At 49.8% G+C, this 18,803-nt stretch overlaps 1 protein-coding gene across 1 annotated transcript; it reads right to left on the reverse strand.

Annotated features, from left to right (window-relative positions):
• Positions 1-278: 278 nt before the first annotated feature.
• Positions 279-11,786, reverse strand: LAMTOR3 (late endosomal/lysosomal adaptor, MAPK and MTOR activator 3; the record flags this gene model as incomplete). Its single annotated transcript, XM_084251974.1, has 6 exons — positions 279-663; positions 1,989-2,052; positions 2,987-3,120; positions 4,876-4,934; positions 9,116-9,150; positions 11,778-11,786. The coding sequence occupies 6 exons, from the start codon at positions 11,784-11,786 to the stop codon at positions 590-592; spliced, it is 375 nt and encodes a 124-aa protein (XP_084108100.1). The 3' UTR covers positions 279-589.
• Positions 11,787-18,803: the final 7,017 nt, after the last annotated feature.

Genomic DNA, 18,803 nt, shown 5'->3' on the forward strand with positions numbered 1-18,803 from the left:
CTGTGCTGTTTCTACACGTCAGTGCAAAGAGAACCTGACCGTGAACCCGAGAGCAAGACCACGTGACCACGAGACCGCGGCGGTGACAGCAGCACAGGAGGGACAGACATTCTCTCCGGTTTTCACCAAAGGGGAGCGCCCCGAGGAGTCCTGGGCACACGCCTCTCCGCCACCCGCACCACACACGCGCGGGAAGCCGAGTGATTGTACTGACTTTATTCCTTTCACCTGGCCGTGCTGTAGTTTTCACACAAAGCAGCGACACAAAATGAAGACCAGCCGGTCCCTAGTATTCACGACAGAAAGGGCTGCTTCCTCTCAGGCCTGTGTGCAGGGGCCGCACGGAGCATCCGGCTCAAGGGGGTCGAGCTCCATGGTGACTCCGACCCGCCGAGCAGATGTCGCCCACGCCTGGCGCCGCCGTGTCCCCGCGCGGGGGGGAGCGCGGCCCACACGAGGAGAGGCCGGCGTGTCCGTAGAGAAGGGGGGAGGGGCGGGTGTTTACTGCTCGGATACAAGCGCGGTCTCAAGATTGGTGCCTGGAGCTGGGCTCTGACGAGGCAGAGCACCCACCGAAGCCACTGTCGGCTTAAGAAACTTCCACAACTTGTCTCAAGGCTTCAAATAATGGAGCGAGTTCCTTTTCTAGGCTGACGATTAGTCCTAAAATGAAGAGAGCAAGACAATGAGCACCCTGGAAAATGTTCTTGAAAAGTTTCACTTCAATTCTCTCTGGTGAGCAGTTACTAGGGCAGTAAATGACACCAGGGACTCCCTGCACCTGAAACGCGGTACTGTAATTCTAAGCAACAAAACACCCGGCATTTATAATGAAGCTATTTTAATCCTCTATTATCAAAGCAGATGAATACACACACACATATGAGGGGACACGGAATTACACGCCCCACGCTTTTGGAGTTTTAAAAGGAAAACCTTAACGGTTCAAAATCTGCGCTGACTCGGCAATAAATACACCGTTTTCACTAAATAACCTTTTCCCCTGATTTTTAACAAACCTGACCAAGAGACAGGGGGCTCTAACCTCGAGCAAAGAAATAAGCGCCCAAATAGACTCCAGACACCCCAGCTGACCGCGCAGCACGTGTGCTACTGTGTAGCGTCCTCACAACTGAGGTTTCCTTTACTCCAGTCCGGACGCCTCTACCCTCCCATGTGATTTACAAAGCTCTCCACCCCAGGCAGTTTTTACGATAAAAAACGTATTTTTTTTTGCTAGGAGATTTAGAGAAGAGACCCTACAGCTCACCCCGCCGAACCCGCTCATCTGACAGACGACTTCTCTAAGGACGTGGCTGGAAACAACTTACTCAAATAGCTTGGAAAGGAAACACAGGAAGTTCAGGTCTGAAGAGCAGTCACATGTGAAGGAGACTCACCTTTCACAGTCCCACTTAATCCAAAGGGAATCAAAACATGAAAACTGGCTGCGCCTTGTCATGTCACCCGTGACAGCGCAGGGAAGGCCGAGGCCGTGGGCAGCTCCCCTCCCCGGCCCTCCCATGCGGGAACCACTCTCCACTTTGAGCTTCAGGAAAATCATGAGCTTGTTCGCCCTCCTCATCCTCGCTACATCCTCGCCCACATTCGCCCTGGCCCGCGCACCCTGGGGAGCGGCACACCCCGCCCTCGCTGTCTGCTCTGCCCTCTTCGCCAGCATCTCCGGAAGCCGACTTTGAGCAAAATGCAGCAATCCAAAGGCGAGGACGTGTCTGATGCTGCTTTCTATTTTCAAGGGTCTCATACTCACACACCACCCCGCCTGGACCAGAAGGGCCCTCAGAGAGGCGGTCGGCTTCACACACGGGAACGGCAGCCCGAGCGCAGAGGTGCTGCCGTGAGAGAGCAGGCAGCAAGGACGGGCAGCTGGGCTCGGACTGCGGTTTTCTGGCTGTCACCCACTATTCCCAGAGGGTCCGACTGCTCACCGCGGACGGGAGAGCTGCACGCAGGGCACCGAAACTCACCCGTGTTGGCACTGCTGCTGGCGATGAAACTCACCACCAAGGGCAAGCGGTTGAACTGAACCACCTAATAAGAAAACGAGGTGGGAATCAGGGGTCGTGCCGTGAAGCTGGTCATCAGTCAGACGCAACAGCTCCACCTTTCAAAGGCCTAGCGTCGCCACTCGCCTGCCATCACGGCGGCGTCACGGAGCACGGAAGGCCGGAAATCAACACCGGCATGTGCGCAGAGCCCAGTGCTGAGCGCCGCTCAGAGGCAGTCACGCCGCTGCCCGCGCCCTCCTCGCCCGCCCGTCTGAGGCCCAGGGCGTGCCGGCGACACGGGCAGGGCCCGATACCAGCAACGGCTCCGCGCAGCGTCTCCTGGTCATTCGCTTACGTTCTAGCGTCCTGATTTTTCACGACGTGTGCCTAAGTAACTTTAAGTTAGCTACCTTAAAAAAAAAAAAAACTCAGCCTCAACGTAATCCTCATCAGTGAAACCGAAGTTCAGATGGGCTAGTATTTACACAGCACAAAATAAACGGTAACCTGGAGACAGAAAATGCTAGTCGCATCCATCAACAGTTCCAAAGCCACCCTCGGAAGCATCCCCGGGAGCAGAAGCCAGGAATCTATCTGACAGAGGAACATGCACCTGTGCGTCCCAAGGCTTGCAGAAATTTCTCTTTCCTGCGTACAGTAACCTCGCTCACACACACTCTCCACAGCCTTGCTCACACACACACACTCCACAGCCAGCGATGGGCACGGGTGTTTGCTTATGACCTGCGCCAGGAGGAGCGGCCTAGGGGCGGCGGAGGGCGCCCTCTGCTGGCGGAACATGGGCAGGTCTCCCCCGCGGCCCACAGTGCTCCCCAGGGAACGCCGAGGAGCTGAGCAGCGGAGAGCTCCAAAGGCCATGTCCTCAAAGCTAACGGGTAGAATCATGACAGGAGCCGTCCGCTAGAGAGGGCAGGCGCTGGGGACGATCTGCAAAGCCCTGCTAACCACGCGCTTACCTGGTAGGTGTTATAGTAACAGATGATACTTTTATTTTTCGAGAGGCCGAGTTTGCTCCCCTGGTCCGTGGCGAGGGCGAAGGTGGACAAGAAACTGGGTCTCAGAGCGTGCTCGGGGGCGTTGTCATTGGCCACTGGGAACAGAAACGATTTCAATAAAAAGAAATGGCGCGGCATGGCGGGGGTGGGGGGGGGCTCACAGCACCCGAAAACGTGGGTCTGTGGCGATGCGTCACGACATTACACGCCGCTCCACGAGCTGGGAAGGCACGCGGACTGCACCGTGTAAGGGTGTGCACTCCTCAGAGCCACGGAGATGTGTAACAGTGTGTGACATCACGTGTAACATAACTATTCGCTATTTGATACGCAGAACGTTCTGGTGAAGTGGGCGAAAGAGGCTGCAGGAGTCTTTGCTTTCACAAGCAGCGCGGCACGGCTCGCAGTCCGGCCCTGTCGGCTGCCCGCGGGAAGCTGCCGGCGCTCCAACACGTGAACGCGGGTCCTGCTCCACACAGGGCAAAGCTGAAGGCTTTACCACTGAGGCCCCAGAGAAGGGGAGCGGGGAGCCCCCCGGGAGGGTCCTGTTCCAAGCCCCCGCACAGAACTGAGCGTGAAGGAAGGTGAGGGGGCCCGAGGGGCCAGGCTTTGCGGCGGGAAGGAGAGCGCTGGAGCCAGCCCTGAGTCCACGGCCCGACGGCAGCGACGACGATTCTGGCGCCGGCTGCGACCACAGCTCCAGCCGCCATGGCTGCGTCCAGCGCGGCCCCGGCCGGCCTTGCTCAGGGGCCGGCAGACGGAATGAGCTCATCTCCAAACATGCCTGCGGCCCCACCGCCTGAGCGCGTCTGAGGAAGGTGGCGAGGCCAGGCGGGAGACACGCCATCAGCAAGGCGCGCGGGGCCCCGCTCCATGGGTCTCTGGCAAAGCTCCTGCAGTGGCCGGCGCGACAGACATTCCAGAAGAGGAAGTAATAAAGTACCCGCTCTGGAGCAGCTCATACATACTTAAAAAAATTAAAATCAAAAATCCACACTCTGAAAATGAGTCCGATACTTCTTCGGCAGACTCTGGTTAACTGCATCATCGTAAAGTTGAAAAAGATCTTTCCAGTATGAAAGCTGAAGCAAAACCATCAACACGTGGCGGGCTACCCGGAGCGCGCCGCCACGGAACCGGGGCGGGGCTCTCGGGAACGGCGGCTCCGGAGGACAAGCTGAGCGCGGGCCAACAGGGAGGCGCCACGGCGCCGGGGGCGCACGTCTGGTGGCGTCAGCAAAGCCCAGGGACAAACCCGAGGCAGCTACCCCGACAGCGCGGGCTCCCGGGGGCCCCCGACTGGACGCATGCCCTTCCATGCAGGCTCGGCCTGCGCGTGCGCGCGCTTCCTCCAGCTGGGGCCACTGAGGCGAGCCCGTCACGCACCTGCGGACGCGGGAGACTGTGCCAGCCCGGCAGGCGGCGGCCACCGTCTGGAGTCATTACAACGCAACAGGGGACGTGCCGTACATGCATGTTTATCCTAACACCATCATTAAAATTGAAAAACAAAAACAAAAACAAAGAACATGCATGGGGCCGCCTGCACGATGATGTACGCAGCCGCGCGTCAGCTGCTCTCGGCACGGAGGCTGCTCTCGGCTGGCATGACACACTAAGCTGCCTTGAGCGGGGACCGGGCTTGTGACAAAGGAAGCTTCATCCGTGGCTGTGCCCTGCGCCTTCAGCACAGGTTCCGGCCGACCTTCACATATAGAGGCCAACACGCCCCCTCTACGAGCACCAGCTGACTGCACTGCCGTGCGCTGACAGACCCGCCTTCGGGGCAGCCCGGACGCACAGGCCCCCCTGCGGCACGGCACGCAGGACAGGCGCATGCAAGGCCTTACCTTTGACGACGGGCACCCCGTCTCGGTCGGACACCACGACAGCATGCAGGCCCTCCACGCTAGGGGGGAAAAACAGCGGTTACTACAGCACCAAACATTCCGTGTTCTCACAACAGGCACCTCAACGTCACGACGCTAATTTCACGTACACTCCCAAAACACAGAGGCCACGCACCTCTGGGTACCGGGAGCGCCTCACTACGAGGCTGCGGAAATTCTTCCAGATAGTGAACGTCAGGATACGGCTGACTCGTTCATAAATTTCACACACTGAAGTGGTTTCGGGATGGTCTGAAACACACTTGCTTCCCATTGAAACTGCTGACCTGACCCCCCCCCCATGTTCTGCGAAAGTATGACAAACCACCGCAGCGTGACAGCGACCCAGCCAGAGACACGCGCTCTCCTTGGCCTCGTGTGCGCAGACATCCAGGGCCCATCTGTGCGGCGCTCAGGATTTCAGGCGCGAGGAGTAGCAGAAAGCCCTCCCTTCACCGAACCCCGGGGGGCCGTCAAACCAGGCATCCGCTACAAACACAAAAGCCTCACCCGGGGCGAGCGCCCCAGGACATCGAGGAAGGGAGGCCGGCCTACCCAGGCCCGGAAGGCTTCCCCGAGGCGGCGGTGCCTTAGAGGAGATGTTACTGTGCTGATGAGGGCGGAAGAGAGGACTCTAGGTCCAAGCAGCAGACCAGAGAAAATGAGGGCTGTCCAGCTGCGTGTCCAGAAGCCCAAGGAAGCCCAGGGGTCACCACCCCAGCTCCAGGCTAGAAAGACCTGGGCGGGCCCAAGCCCCTACCGCCCGCGGTCCGCGAGTGCTGCCCGCGCCACGCCGGCGAGAGCTGAGGGGCGAGGACTTGCTTGGCAGTATGACGGGTAACAAGACACGCGTAGAGGCTGGCGCGCGGGCGATATTCTAAGTAATTATTAATGAACATCGCGCATCATCTGGACATGGACCACGAGATCATCGATCCCTGCGGGGTAAGGACTACGGCAATGGTGAGGCTCTTTACCAACAGGAGCTGAAAATCATAGCCCTAACCCATGGATCGGGAGAACAGTCCCCGCTTTCAACATTGACGCCACACCGAAGCCCTGAGCGGAGCACAGGCCTCGAGCCTGTGGACGGCAACTCCGCCGCCTCCGAGTCCCGCCGGGAGCCCATCCCGCCCACGCCTCACGGCGCCAGGCCTGCTGTGTGACCTCAGGAACGGGGGCTATTCACACTAACACGGTGAAACCCAATACTTGAAAATCCCATTGTCTAAAACTGTAACCAGATATTGTTAGTACATTCTGAGGAAACACTACAAACAAAAGCATTTCTCTGTTTCACATAAAAATAACAACGGACAGCTGTACATTAATATTTCCTGGTATCACCTGCTAATTCATTCACTCCTGAAATCACGTATGGATCAAAACACCCACCCTAGGACAAATCTAAGCTAAACGCAGGCCGCCGACAGCTGCACGCACGACCACCGGTGCAGGCAAGAGTGATGTCTTCTGAGACGGGGAAAGACGGGGCCGAGGAGTCCCCCAAAGACCAGTCAGCTACGTCAGGACAGACAGCCACGGGACACTCCCCTGCGTAAGGTGCGGCCACTCCGAGAGCGCTGGGCCACCGAGAGGCCGGCCACAGCCGCAGGAAGCGGGAACCACACCAGAGCACCCACGTGTTCTGAGGAGAGCAACAACTCACTGAATGTGCACGCTGTGCGCGCATGCTGCCATCACTGCACGTCTGAGCCACCCCCACATCTGCTGAAACTCCACTCAGAGATGACAGGCCTGGGAGATGTGACAGGTGGGCCCCTGGAGGCCACGGGTCCTGAGGAAGGCGTCCTCACGCCCGGATTCCATCAGAGGCCGGAGAGGGAGTCAGCGGCGGCGACCCAGACAGCGGTTCTCGCCAGCACCAGAGCCTGCTGGCAGCCGGGTCGCGCGGCCCCGCCTCCAGGACTGCGAGCAATACATTTTGATGGTTTATAAGACCCCACTCTGCACAGCTGCGGTCTCAGCGGATCCACCATGTGTTTCTATGTGTCTCCGGACGTGCGTACATACACGTCTGGAGCATGACACGTCTCCTTCCGGAAGGGACGGCAGTGGCAAGAGCACAGGGACGGGGAGCTTCTCACCTGACACTGCCTCCTCAAAAAATGAGCAAATTTTTAAAAAGGGAGAACACTACAACAAAGTTTCCAAATAGCTGTTACTACGGTAGCTTCTTTTTTCTTACTTTTATGGTAATGAATTTAAACGCCAATAAGTGCACCCAAACAGAGGGGATTAGGACAGACTTTCTTCCTAATGGACACGAAATTCAGAGCTCAATGTTGCAGAGCAGAAGCTGACTCCCACACTTCCAGTACCTGCGTGCGTGAAAACATGCAGGGCACAAGCATAAAAGGTGTTTCCAATTCTACACAACGAGCAAAGACCCACACAGATTTAACCAAGAGCTGACCAGCACTATGACACTGACAGTCCCACCACACTTTTGAAAGAATCCATCAACATCTATGACATAATCTTCAGAAATGTAGACTTTAAACTGCCTAAAAAAAGTACTTTTATTCCACAAAAGCGAACGTTCTATCAGTACTCAGAGTCATCACACTTAGTTTTATTCCCAGGATGATGAAATCTTTGGTTATTCTGAAGCACAGAAGTCCCGACCATGCCAGGCTGACACTGCTCTGGGTCACCACCAGATGTCAACACACAGACCCGAGTCGCATGTGACAGAATGAAACAACACACACAACCACACTGCACGCGTGCCCGACCTGTCCGGCTGGGCCGAGGCACAGCGGTACATCTAAAAAAGCAGCCAGGCGCCGGCGGCCAGACCCCTGCACTGTGCACGCACTGGCCGCACGCCCAATGTCCGTTCTCTGCCACTTCTCCCTGACAGTGCTCAGGAATTTCTCGTCCTTCTCTTAGCTCTGGGGATGTAATACACCGATTTGCTCCCCATGAAACGGTCATGAAAATGAGCACACTGGTCTCGGTCACTGAGAAAGCCACAGGGCCCTTCTGTCCCCCCCATCATGTAAAGAACAAGGCCCCGACCACAAATGTCACCCGTGCTTCTGATTCTGTATCTGTCACCATGTGACGTGAAATCACTGGTAACAATGACGTCATATTTTAAATAGTGTTTTCTTCTGAAATACGGAAGAAAAAATAGAAAACCCAGAGCAAGAGGTAGTCTTAATTCCTAGTGGCTTGTAACCAAGGTCAAGGCACAAGCCAACGAGCAAAACACAATAAAGAATTCAGGCAAAAAACAAACTCTTTCCTCATACTTAAGAAAGTAAACACACATCTAAAGTCATTTTTAACTTAAACAGACTTTGGAGGCTATCGTGTCCAGTAAATGACAGACCAAAAGGTGTTACTTACAGAATTTCAAATCAGCGAAAGTGACCAAGTCCAGCGAATCACTTAAATATGGAAAGTGAAGTCTGCTGTCCTTAACACGATGCCGTGTCATAAAAAAGGCACATCAAATGGGGCGGTGTGCGCAAAAGAAAGCTCTGCCAGTTTCTGAGTACAAACTGCTCAGCCTGGCATTTCCAGGTCATGTGACTTTTGAAAGCAGTATTAAAGATAAAAGGAAGCGCTCAATTTTCACCCTTAAAATGGCTCTACTTCAAACTATAATCCAGTAAACTTCTTTGACAGTGTATCAGAGAGAATTCCAGAGGCAAGAAACCTGAGCTCTCGCCCCCTGGCCACACCAGCAGCTCCAGCTTAGCCAGGTCACAGGCTTTCTCTAGGCCTCGGGATGTGCAAACGCACAGCCTTGTGCTGGAGTTATGTTAGGGGAGAACACAACTCCCCTTCAGTCAGGGTAAGAGCATAGCACACACAGTATCACTCTAAAATAGAAACAAGGGCCTCCCTGGTGGCGCAAGTGTTAAGATGCAACCTATGAAGCAATCCACTGCAGCACGAGTTTGATTCCCGGCCAGCCAGGGAGATTCCCACATGGCACAACAGACCTCTCCTGACTCGCCCGCTGCTCCCCTCAGCAGTGGATTTTGGTCAGTCTGCCTGTTCTGTTCCCTGGTCTCTGGTGAATCCTCTCACCCCCTCACATCTCTGGCCTGTACCCCAGCTCTTGTATGCATAAATAAATCTTAAAAAAAAAAATAGAAACAAAATATTACATGAAATTAGAGTTTACAGAATTTATTTAACAACAGATTAGTAATTTTTTTACCTTGGTAACTTTTTATACAGAAACCGCTTTAGATCCTGAAAGAGAATTAAAAAAAAAAAAATCACATTATAGTAATATGCCTCACATTGGTTGTCTAGATGCTGTCCTAGTCACGTTTTAGAACCTTCTTATGGTTTCTTTTTCTGATCTTGGTATTTAGTAGTTGTGTCTAGAAGCAAGTTAACTGACATTTTTCTCTAAGCCTCAGTTTCACCATTCATTGAATGGGGATAACCACAGAAAGTGTGTCCTGCTAATATTGAGAAGGTGTGTGTAAAGGAGTTTGCACAACTAGAAATGGGAAACACAAAACATACTGGCTGCCAAATTAGAACAGACTTCTCTTATTAATCCCATTGCTATTATGTTCACCTTCGAGAATATTACGGGCCTCTTTTATATCCTCCATCTCCAGATATTTTCCAACATAAATGAGCCTGGGTAAGTGGATTAATTGTTCTGAAACTCAGTTTCCTCACATGACTCGAGATAAACGACAATGTGTGTCAAGCGTCTAGCACAGAACAAGAATAAGACTAAAAAAATCAAGACAGGTATTCTCTTTATACTCTATGGAATCTCACTGACAACCCAGGTATTAATTATAAGCTCTGCACAGAAAAGCTGTTTTAAATCTCCAGTCCTATTTTCGCAACCTGAAACTACCATCTTATTTCATGTTATCTCTAGCTTACTTCTGCTTAACATCTTAAACAGGTGCAAAATGCAACTCATTTGTGTTTTCTCTGACTCCCAATTTCTCCATTCTCTTGTTGCCAGTACCCGCACCACCAACCCTGATATCTAGGTTTGAAAACAGAGTAATTTTTAGGCTTAACCTCACATTTGTCACTTTTAATTCCTTGTTAAGTCAAATGTTTCAAAGTGATCCCTTCCCAGATCTTCTTCTCAACTGCCATGTGGTTCAGCTCACTTTATTAATGACTCGCACTGTCTCCCACTCCACGTGCTGGTCTCTCTTTTTTATTCCATGTTTCCGCGCATGACAATAATCAAATTATTCTCCTTCTCTAAAGTCATAATTGCACTGACACTCAAGTTTGCTTACAGAAACCACTCTGAAGCTTTAAAAAAAATTTTGATGCAGGGGTTGGAGATGCTCCCCAGATGTTCATCCAAGGTGCTCCCCAGATGTTCAGTTAATGTTCAAATTAACTGCTCCCCACTGTTAATTGGACAACACAATCTGTAGCTATTTGAGGCGTTCTACAATATGCTGTGCAGCTAATTCTACATGTTTTTCGTACCCTCCCTCATACATGCCCTCAGTTCTAGCTTCAACTGGGCTTCCTACAGCTTCACATTTGGAGGAGCTACTTGTCCTTTAGAGACAACTCAACCACCCAATACTCCAGGTCAGCTCTTCTGATAGAAAAACCTAATGCAATTGCTCTCTCCCTTGAATTCTCACACAGCAATGTAAGCATACCTATAATCACTTGGCTATTTTTCGTAAACTGTAAGAAGCCCTAGGGAGAGGAATGATGCAGTAACTACCTTCGCAGGGCAAACACTCAATAGATTTTTAGTGATTTGATTATGTCTGGAGAATAATGCCTCAAAAATATAATGCAAGACCCCAAAAAGAGTGGTAAAGGCATCAAAAAGCGGCTAAATGTTGAAACACATACTTCAACAATCTAAGAAGAAAAAATCAGATTCATATTATGTGATGAACACTTTAGTGCAGTGGTGAAGAGTGGGGGTCCTGAAGTCATATGCCTGGTTGGTATCTCAACTCCCCAACTTACTATTCCTCATATATAACATAGGAGTAACAGTACTGACCTGGTAAAAATTGTTGCAAAAATTAAATGAGTACGTACGTTCTGTCCAAAAGTTAAGGCACTATTATGAGGAAACAAGTTTATCTGGGATCTAAGAATTGCAATTTCAGGAAAAAAGAGTCAGTAGAAACCTGAATGATCTTCCCTAAATGACTGCCAGCTACCCTGTCTACCCTGCTCATAATCTGAGCAGTTGGGGAAGGGGGGGGTCATTCAAGCAAGAGGTGAGAATGTTTAGTCTCTCTCAACCTTCGGATCTCTGCGGCTGAGTGTGAGGTGCTCCAGATAGGGTGTGTATCAGCGCCCACTAGAATGCATGGAGTGGACACATGTAAGCTGCACTTGCTCTATGGCCTCTCGGCTCCATTTAGATTCATTTTGTCTCCTGTTTCTACTTGAACGCTTAGACGTATACCTGGCGTGCCTCTGGGAAACAACAGGGTATGAACAGTGAACATTAGTGTCAATATCCTGCTGCTTCTAAACTGGTACAGTTACCTTGATTTTAGAGATTTTAGCTTTCGCTGCGGCGCTTCAAAAGGGACCACGTAGTTAGGAATCATCTCAAATTCCTACAACGCGGCCAGAGACGCCAAGACCACTCGCGGGGAAGCCCCGCGCGGCCACGAGCCGCCGTCCGGACACGCAAACGGCGGCGTCTCAGGGCCCCTCGCGCCCGCACGATGGGCGCCCCGTGTCCGGCTGCCCACTCGGGACAGACCCGGGGCACGGCCAGATCACCGCGCGGCCTCCCGCTCCGACCCTGGAGAAGCCAGGCGGGCGGGGCCCGACGCGAAGCCGCTCGTCCCGAGCGCCGCCGCCCCCCGCTCCGCGTCTCGCGCGGGCCGACTCACATCCGCCATGGTGCCGGCGTCCGCAGGCCCGTGAGCTGCGCCTGCAAGAGAGGACCGCGCTGACCCTCCCGCCGCGCCCGCCCCGGGACGCTCGAGCCGCGCCCCAGCGGCCGCCCCGCCCACGGCCCACGGCCCGCCCCCGGGCCCGCGACCCCGCGACCGGGCGCCCGGCGCCCGCGGTACCTTCCAGCCGTCACTGCTGGCGCGCGGAAGGCCCGTCACATGACTCTGCAGCGCCGCGCCCGGCGCACTTCCGGCGCCTCGCTCCCCGGCGAAGGCGGGACTTCCGGGAGGGGCGCTGGGCGGAGCGCGAGGCCACGCCCCACCCCGGGCACCGCCCCCTGACTCTCAACGCCCGCCTCCCGCTGCTGCTTTCTGCGCCTGCGCAGGCGGTAGGCTCTGCACGTCATTTTGGGTGGACGCGCGACGCTCGCCCGGGACGCAGTACCGCGACAGCATCGCGGGATTTCGGCGACGGGCGCGCGCGGCCGTGGTCTCTGCGTCGCCAGCCTCGAGGGCGGGAGGTCGGGCGCGGGGCTGTCAGGGCCGGACGGCGGGCGGCGGGTCCAGCTCGCCCCGCCCAGGGCCCCGCGACAGGCCGGCGTCCCGGAGGCCTGGCCCGCCCAGGGACCAGGCCCGTTCGCGGGGCGCCGGGGCGTCTCGTGCCCGCCAGGGTGTGGGGCGCGGGCTCGCGCTGGCCCGGGCGTGAGGGGACCCACAACCCGCGTGTCCCGGGAGCCCGCGTGCACCGAGGGGTGCCCCCTGAGCCCCAACCCCGGCGTCCCGGCCTTCTCCCTGCCCGCCCGCAGCCAGCGCCCCCGCCGGTCTCGGCGGCGACTGCCCCGCAGGGCCCGTCCGCTCGCCCTTCCCGCCCTGTCCCAGCCCCGGGCCCGGCTCTGCTCGGTGCAGCCCGGCCGCGCCCCGACGTCCTGGTATTGCGAGCGTCTCCTGGGCTTCTGCGTCTCTCACGGTGTCCTGAGACTGCGAGTCCTGAATTGCACCTTTTATCTGAATTCTAGGGTCGCATTTACAGCTGCTTGTTGGCTGTTGGATATTTTTATGCACGCGTCTTACTGTCAGCTCTAACCCAGAAGCTCCAACAGCTCGGATAACCCGTCTCCTGCTGTATCAGGTCTGTGGTTCCACCCACACCTTTCACCTCGTCATCCAGTTGTTCTCGTATTAAAAGCAGCAAACTAGTAAGCAAGTCACATCAGCAACTTTCTGCTTTTAGCTTACATTTCTCATAGCTTTTGTACATGGCGGAGAAGGCGCCATTCTTTTTAAATTCTTCTTTTTCTATCAAAATATCAACAAGCGTCTGGGTTTCAGCTGGCTTTACTGCGTATGAAAATTCCAGTTGGAATTCAAACTCACAGGAGTCTTGCTGATTCTCCAACATACAAAATCTACAGTTTTACCACTTAGACTAGTCAAATTGCAAACGTTTTGCTAATTTTGATTCTGACTTTCCTTTGGAATACAGTTATGCAAGGTCATATGCAATAACGTTCTCTTCTATCCACCATTGTGAATTGTTCTCTTCTATCCACCATTGTGATGAAAATACACACAGCCGGACAGGTTGTAAACTGTCACCAACCTGGAACCTGTTAAAGTCCTTCTTTTCCACTAGTCAGCTGACTCTGTGAAAACAGTTTTTTCAACTTCTCTTGGTTATTTCTAAGTCTCTGCTTAGCATTCTTGGCCCCACTTTACATATACAAACTGCCTATTTCATCAGGAAGATGCAATCCATAGCACCATGCTACCAGTAGCACAAATTACCTGCATTTGTATACATGCTCCACACATTCCTTCCTGGAAATTCTCAGAAAAACGTCTCCATGTTTGCAATAATTAATGTATCCTCTGGCTGTATCAGGCACTTAATGTTATTCCCTCTCTTTTTCTCTGTTTTTGCTCACATTTTCTTCTTGCTCCTTTCCATCAGAATAAAAGAAGTAGCAAGGTCTCTCATGTAATAATTGAGAAAATAAAAACCTCCTTTAGAAACCATACCCTTTTCCAGTGGCCACTCTTTGTGCTTTTTAACAGTCAAATTTTGGGAAAGATTTTACTTGCTACTTCTTTATATTCCAGATTCCATTCAACAAAGAATTGCTCTTGATCAGACCTTCTGGGTGTCTTTCAAAATCATTCATGAATCTCTAGGTCTACCCTGGCCTAAGTCGTGAATATCTCCTTTGACAATAACTCCCCTTACTTCCTTTCTAGTATCTAAGATGATATTTCCATAAATCTCATCACGTAACTCTCAAAAATCTCAAAGGTTTCTGTTAAAGTCCATTATCATCAAGTGTTATGTATCCTCTGATGGGATCTTGCTGTATGTTTAGTTCTTTGACTTACCCCGTCTTTATGCTGTAATCATACAGGTTTGTTTTCACGCCCGTGAAGTTCTACGACTTGATCCATTTAGCACTGCACCTGAAATATTTCCCGAGCTTTCACTTTACTCCTCCTCGTCCCACACCTTTGGAGTCAGCTTAAACCCACCTTTTGATAAGCTCTCCCTCATTCTCCATCTTTCGATGTGTGCTATCCTGAATAATCTCCTAAGATCATACGACCATGTAACTTCTTTGCAGCATTCATCTTAATTATCCTTATTGACGTGACATTGACCTCCTTGACACATGTAAGCTTCATGAGGACTGTTGCCTTGTTCACATTCACACATTTCTTGAATGGCTGGATTAATGAAAGGAACTATCAAGAATATAAAACATGATAAAAACAGATTCTTTATAGTGAGAACAGACCTTTTTATTCATATATTGAGATAAACTGCAGAGAACGAAAGACAAAAATTCATCATAAGTCATTCAGCAGAAGACTCACTAAAAATCAAATGCATTTTAAGAGTTCTCACAGAAAATTTTATTATGTGTGTCTGATACAGCATTTTACAAATCAGACGTTTTTAAACCTAATCGTATAATCTTGAATACACTATAGACCGGTAAAATAAGACCTCCCTTACCAAATTCGTTTCATTTAATTTACGCAAGGCTTCCACTAAAATACCATCACACCTTGAGAATTACCTGCAGCTCTTATAAACACACGATTTAAACTTTAAATGGAAAGTCTATGTCGCAAACCAAAACCAAAACAGGTAAGAAGCATTTCTTAATATAAATAAATGACAAAGGAACATTGATGTGTGAGTTTCTCCTCATTGGTAGAGCCATGCAACTCAAAAACAATTCATTTTGAAGTTGATGCTCAAAATACTCCCATGTCATTGCAGCATATCATTTTGGTGGTGGTATTAAATGGCCAAGAAGAGTGTCAGAGGGGACACTCTTTCCCAGCCCCTGGTCCAAAGAAACGCGACGTGTCACATTCATACTCATGGCATCTGCTACGCAGCTACTCAGCTCGCCAGCCAGTGACTGCGATTGCTAATGATAACTTACAAAACTAAGACTTTTCAAGAAACCCCTACATATTTCCAAGTTATATATAGAGAGATACAATTACATTTGAATCGTGGGCCTTACAATAGAAGTCTGTTTTAAAATATGAAACAAATCAACAAAGAGTACACCCAGGAAATTTCATGGGCTGATTTTCAAAGTTAGAAATAATACTCACTGCTAACGGAAGCCCTGCTCTGTGCAAACAGTGTGGTATATATTAAACAATCACTTTTGAGGTATTAGCTGGAAAAATGTACATATATACACCTATACACGGACAGACACATCCACAGAATATTCACAACTCGATTGGCCCCCAAACCAGCAGGTAATTAAATGAAAAGGGGTCACATACCAACGGGAAAAATTTACATACAGGGAATTTACAAAAAATGTGATCACATAACCCTTAATATAAGGAGTATGCATCGAGTGAATGTTTTGAGGCAAAATGTTTCTTTATATGAAAGTATCTATTTAGCGTTAATGAAGCCAAGAAAACAACATCTCAGTTCTAGGACTGACTTGTCTGCCACATTATTGACGGGATGTGCAAGGATTCCTTGAAGATCCTCATTCTTCCCACTCTTCCTTGGTAAAGAGAGAAGTTAAAAAATTGGGGGTTTAATATGAGGCTACTCTTCTTTTTTCACTGGTTTATAGTGAATTTTATGGGGGTAGAGGTCTACGGTGGCCAGCAGACACGTTTTCAGCTCCGACACAAAGGTTAAACTTCACATAAGCCACGAGTGTCCTTTCAGTTGGTTTGGCCCAGAGAGAGGAACACACATTCTACTGACCGAGCTGTGAGTGGGGCAGCTAAGTAACTACACGCACTCTCTTCACCCGCTTGGTCCTTTGACATAATACTTGTCCAGTGAGGAAGGACGGTCCTCGGGCCTGCGGCAGGAGGTATCAGCCTGCTCCGGGGAGGCCGGCCTTTCTGTGACTGTGCAGGGGATACGCTAGTACTAACAGCTACACTCGTTCAACGGCAGCTGCCTTTGAGAATACTACAGAGCAACGAAAGGGAAATCCACAGGAAAACCATTTCTCTCAGTGACTATTTTACATACTAGAGTAACTGGAGATGTAATAGGAATAAAACTGAGGCGGAAAAGTAGACTTAGAGTAAGGCGCTGACCCTGGCAACACCTGAGGTGACTTAGTGCATCGGCATCCATGTGCTTCAGGACTTGCTTTTCTCAACCAAACCCATGTAAATCATAAACAAACAAGCGATAATTATGCAACAAATCTTGACTTAAGCATTCCAATGTAATCTGTCCCCAAAGTAAATTGTTTTCACTTATTGGATGAAACAGAACTGGCAATTTTTCACTGTGGAGAATTAAATTCTCGTATTTGACCAAAATAAATTATGAGACTTACAAATGGCTAGCACCAGTCAATTTGAAAACTAAAGGGATCAAAAAAGCAGGAGGAAAGACACCATTTACCATCCTGTACAACCTCAAAGGGACAACGATTTGGAAAAAATACACATGTAAAGCATTAATAAATAATCACTGCCAGACATCTAGAACACCACTGAGAACAGCTAGGAAAGCCATACAAAGAGGAGGGCTGTAGGCACGATGAAAATGAAAAGTACAAGCTATGGATTGAAATTGCCAAACTCTATAGTTACAATAGGATGGTGGATGTTGGAATTTTTATTCTAAGAGCAGCAAATATGGAAATCTTACATCTCAAGTTCGTCTTCTCTGTGGAATGAATCCAGATTTCTGAGACACCTGGTTGTGCCTTCACTGCCTGATACAGGGGACATCAGAAGTTAATCTCTACTCGTGGACTTACTATGTGGCTTACGTTACAGGCACTCGGTCAGTCATGCCCCACAGCTGCTTAAAATTTTATTCTATCAAACATACTTCCCTGAACATTTTTTGAAACGTAATGGAATGCAGCAAAGCAGCTGGAATATAATACTGTCAAAGCAAGTAAGACATCAGAATGTTTAACCTCACTTCGATTGCTGACGTCATCTGGCGCCTTGAAGTCAGAGTGAGGGCTAGGAGTCGGTCAGCAAGCGCTCAGTTCTCGTAGGCACCAGCCGCAAAAGTGCACGTTTCCAGAGGAAACTGGAAAAATAAGTGGATGAAAAATTTCACGTACATTTTCTTAAGTTTTCACGTCTATGAACTTTTAAATTTAGAAGGCTATGAGCTTATTTTTTTTAAAAACTCTATACAGGCTTGAGAAAATACTTGAAATTGTATCTTAAGGACTGCTATTTTTTATGATCACATTTTTAAGAGGAAGTGGGTTAAGCCTTCCGGTTTTCCTAGAACAGTATGTTGTGTGGTAGGGCCTACTGACTCAGTCGGCATTTCTATTGATTCACCTGGAACAGGGGATACAAGAGAACATTTAAAAAGGGAAGGGTTACTGCAGCACTTTATGCAACAGATGCTATAATTTAACCATACTAAGAGAAAACCATTGAAAGAATAGAGCCGCTCGAACTATACTTCTGTCTCATACAAAACAAAACAAAACAAAAGCCCCCAAAGATGTGTTCATGTTCCTCTGAGTATGAAGTAAATTGTTAAAATATTACAACTCTTAAGACAGAAGACTTAGAAATCAAACAGGTTCATACTCATTACACAGTCACTAACTTCAACTTCCAGATGAATTTTCTAATGTCTGTTATGGATTTTATTATGAGGACCTTATTCCTAGAGGAGTGAGTGACTTACTCAATGGGAAGTGGACTTTAGTGCAGGGTTCTGTAAGGATCACTTGCTGGAAATCACTACTCTACCTGCCGCAGCTGTGGGTGGCGTTCAGCAGAGGCTCCTGTCCAGTAAGGTTGCTGCCGTCGGCTCGTATGTTAGCAGGTTGGCAATCAGGTTAAAAGGCACAAAGCTTCATTTTAAGAGTAATTTTTCTTATTCTCTGGAGAGGAACCCATTCTGTTTTGGAATCTGCTTAAATGACCCCCTATGAAGAAAATGCAAATTTCATAGGGAGAAAACTGGCGGGCTCCCTTCTTCATAGACTGTAGCAGCCTTCAAAGACATACATAGATGATCATTTGGGGACCTTGTAATTATCGGAATTGCAAATGATACCACTGCAATGTACTGTTGAAGGCCCTGTTTGTCTCATAATTAGATAACCTTCTTCCGATTTTCTTTAAAATCTATCAGTATAGCATTTCCTCTTTATGCATGGCTTAGCATTTCATAAAACTAAATAAATAGTAAACTGATCGTATACACCAGTTCATTTATCTCAATATATATTTTGGAATATAATGGCAATATTAAAAATATCAATTCCCTCTAAGCTGATAATGCTACAAGATTTTATACAAAGACAGCTTTTGTTTTTTCTTTTTGAAAAAGTTGCATTGTTTAAACTCTACACATTCAATATCTGACAAGGGAGACGCCATTTTGTCCTAGAACATTTATTCCATCCGTTGAAACTGAGGTGTCACATGGAGCTAGACGCTAAAAGAATCGAAATAAAAAGACAATAACCTATATGTACACAAAACGACCATTCCATCGATATTTACATGACAAGGGAAAGATGGAGGATC

Source organism: Talpa europaea, assembly GCF_964194135.1.
Source record: "Talpa europaea genome assembly, chromosome: 13".
Lineage (NCBI taxonomy): Eukaryota > Metazoa > Chordata > Mammalia > Eulipotyphla > Talpidae > Talpa > Talpa europaea.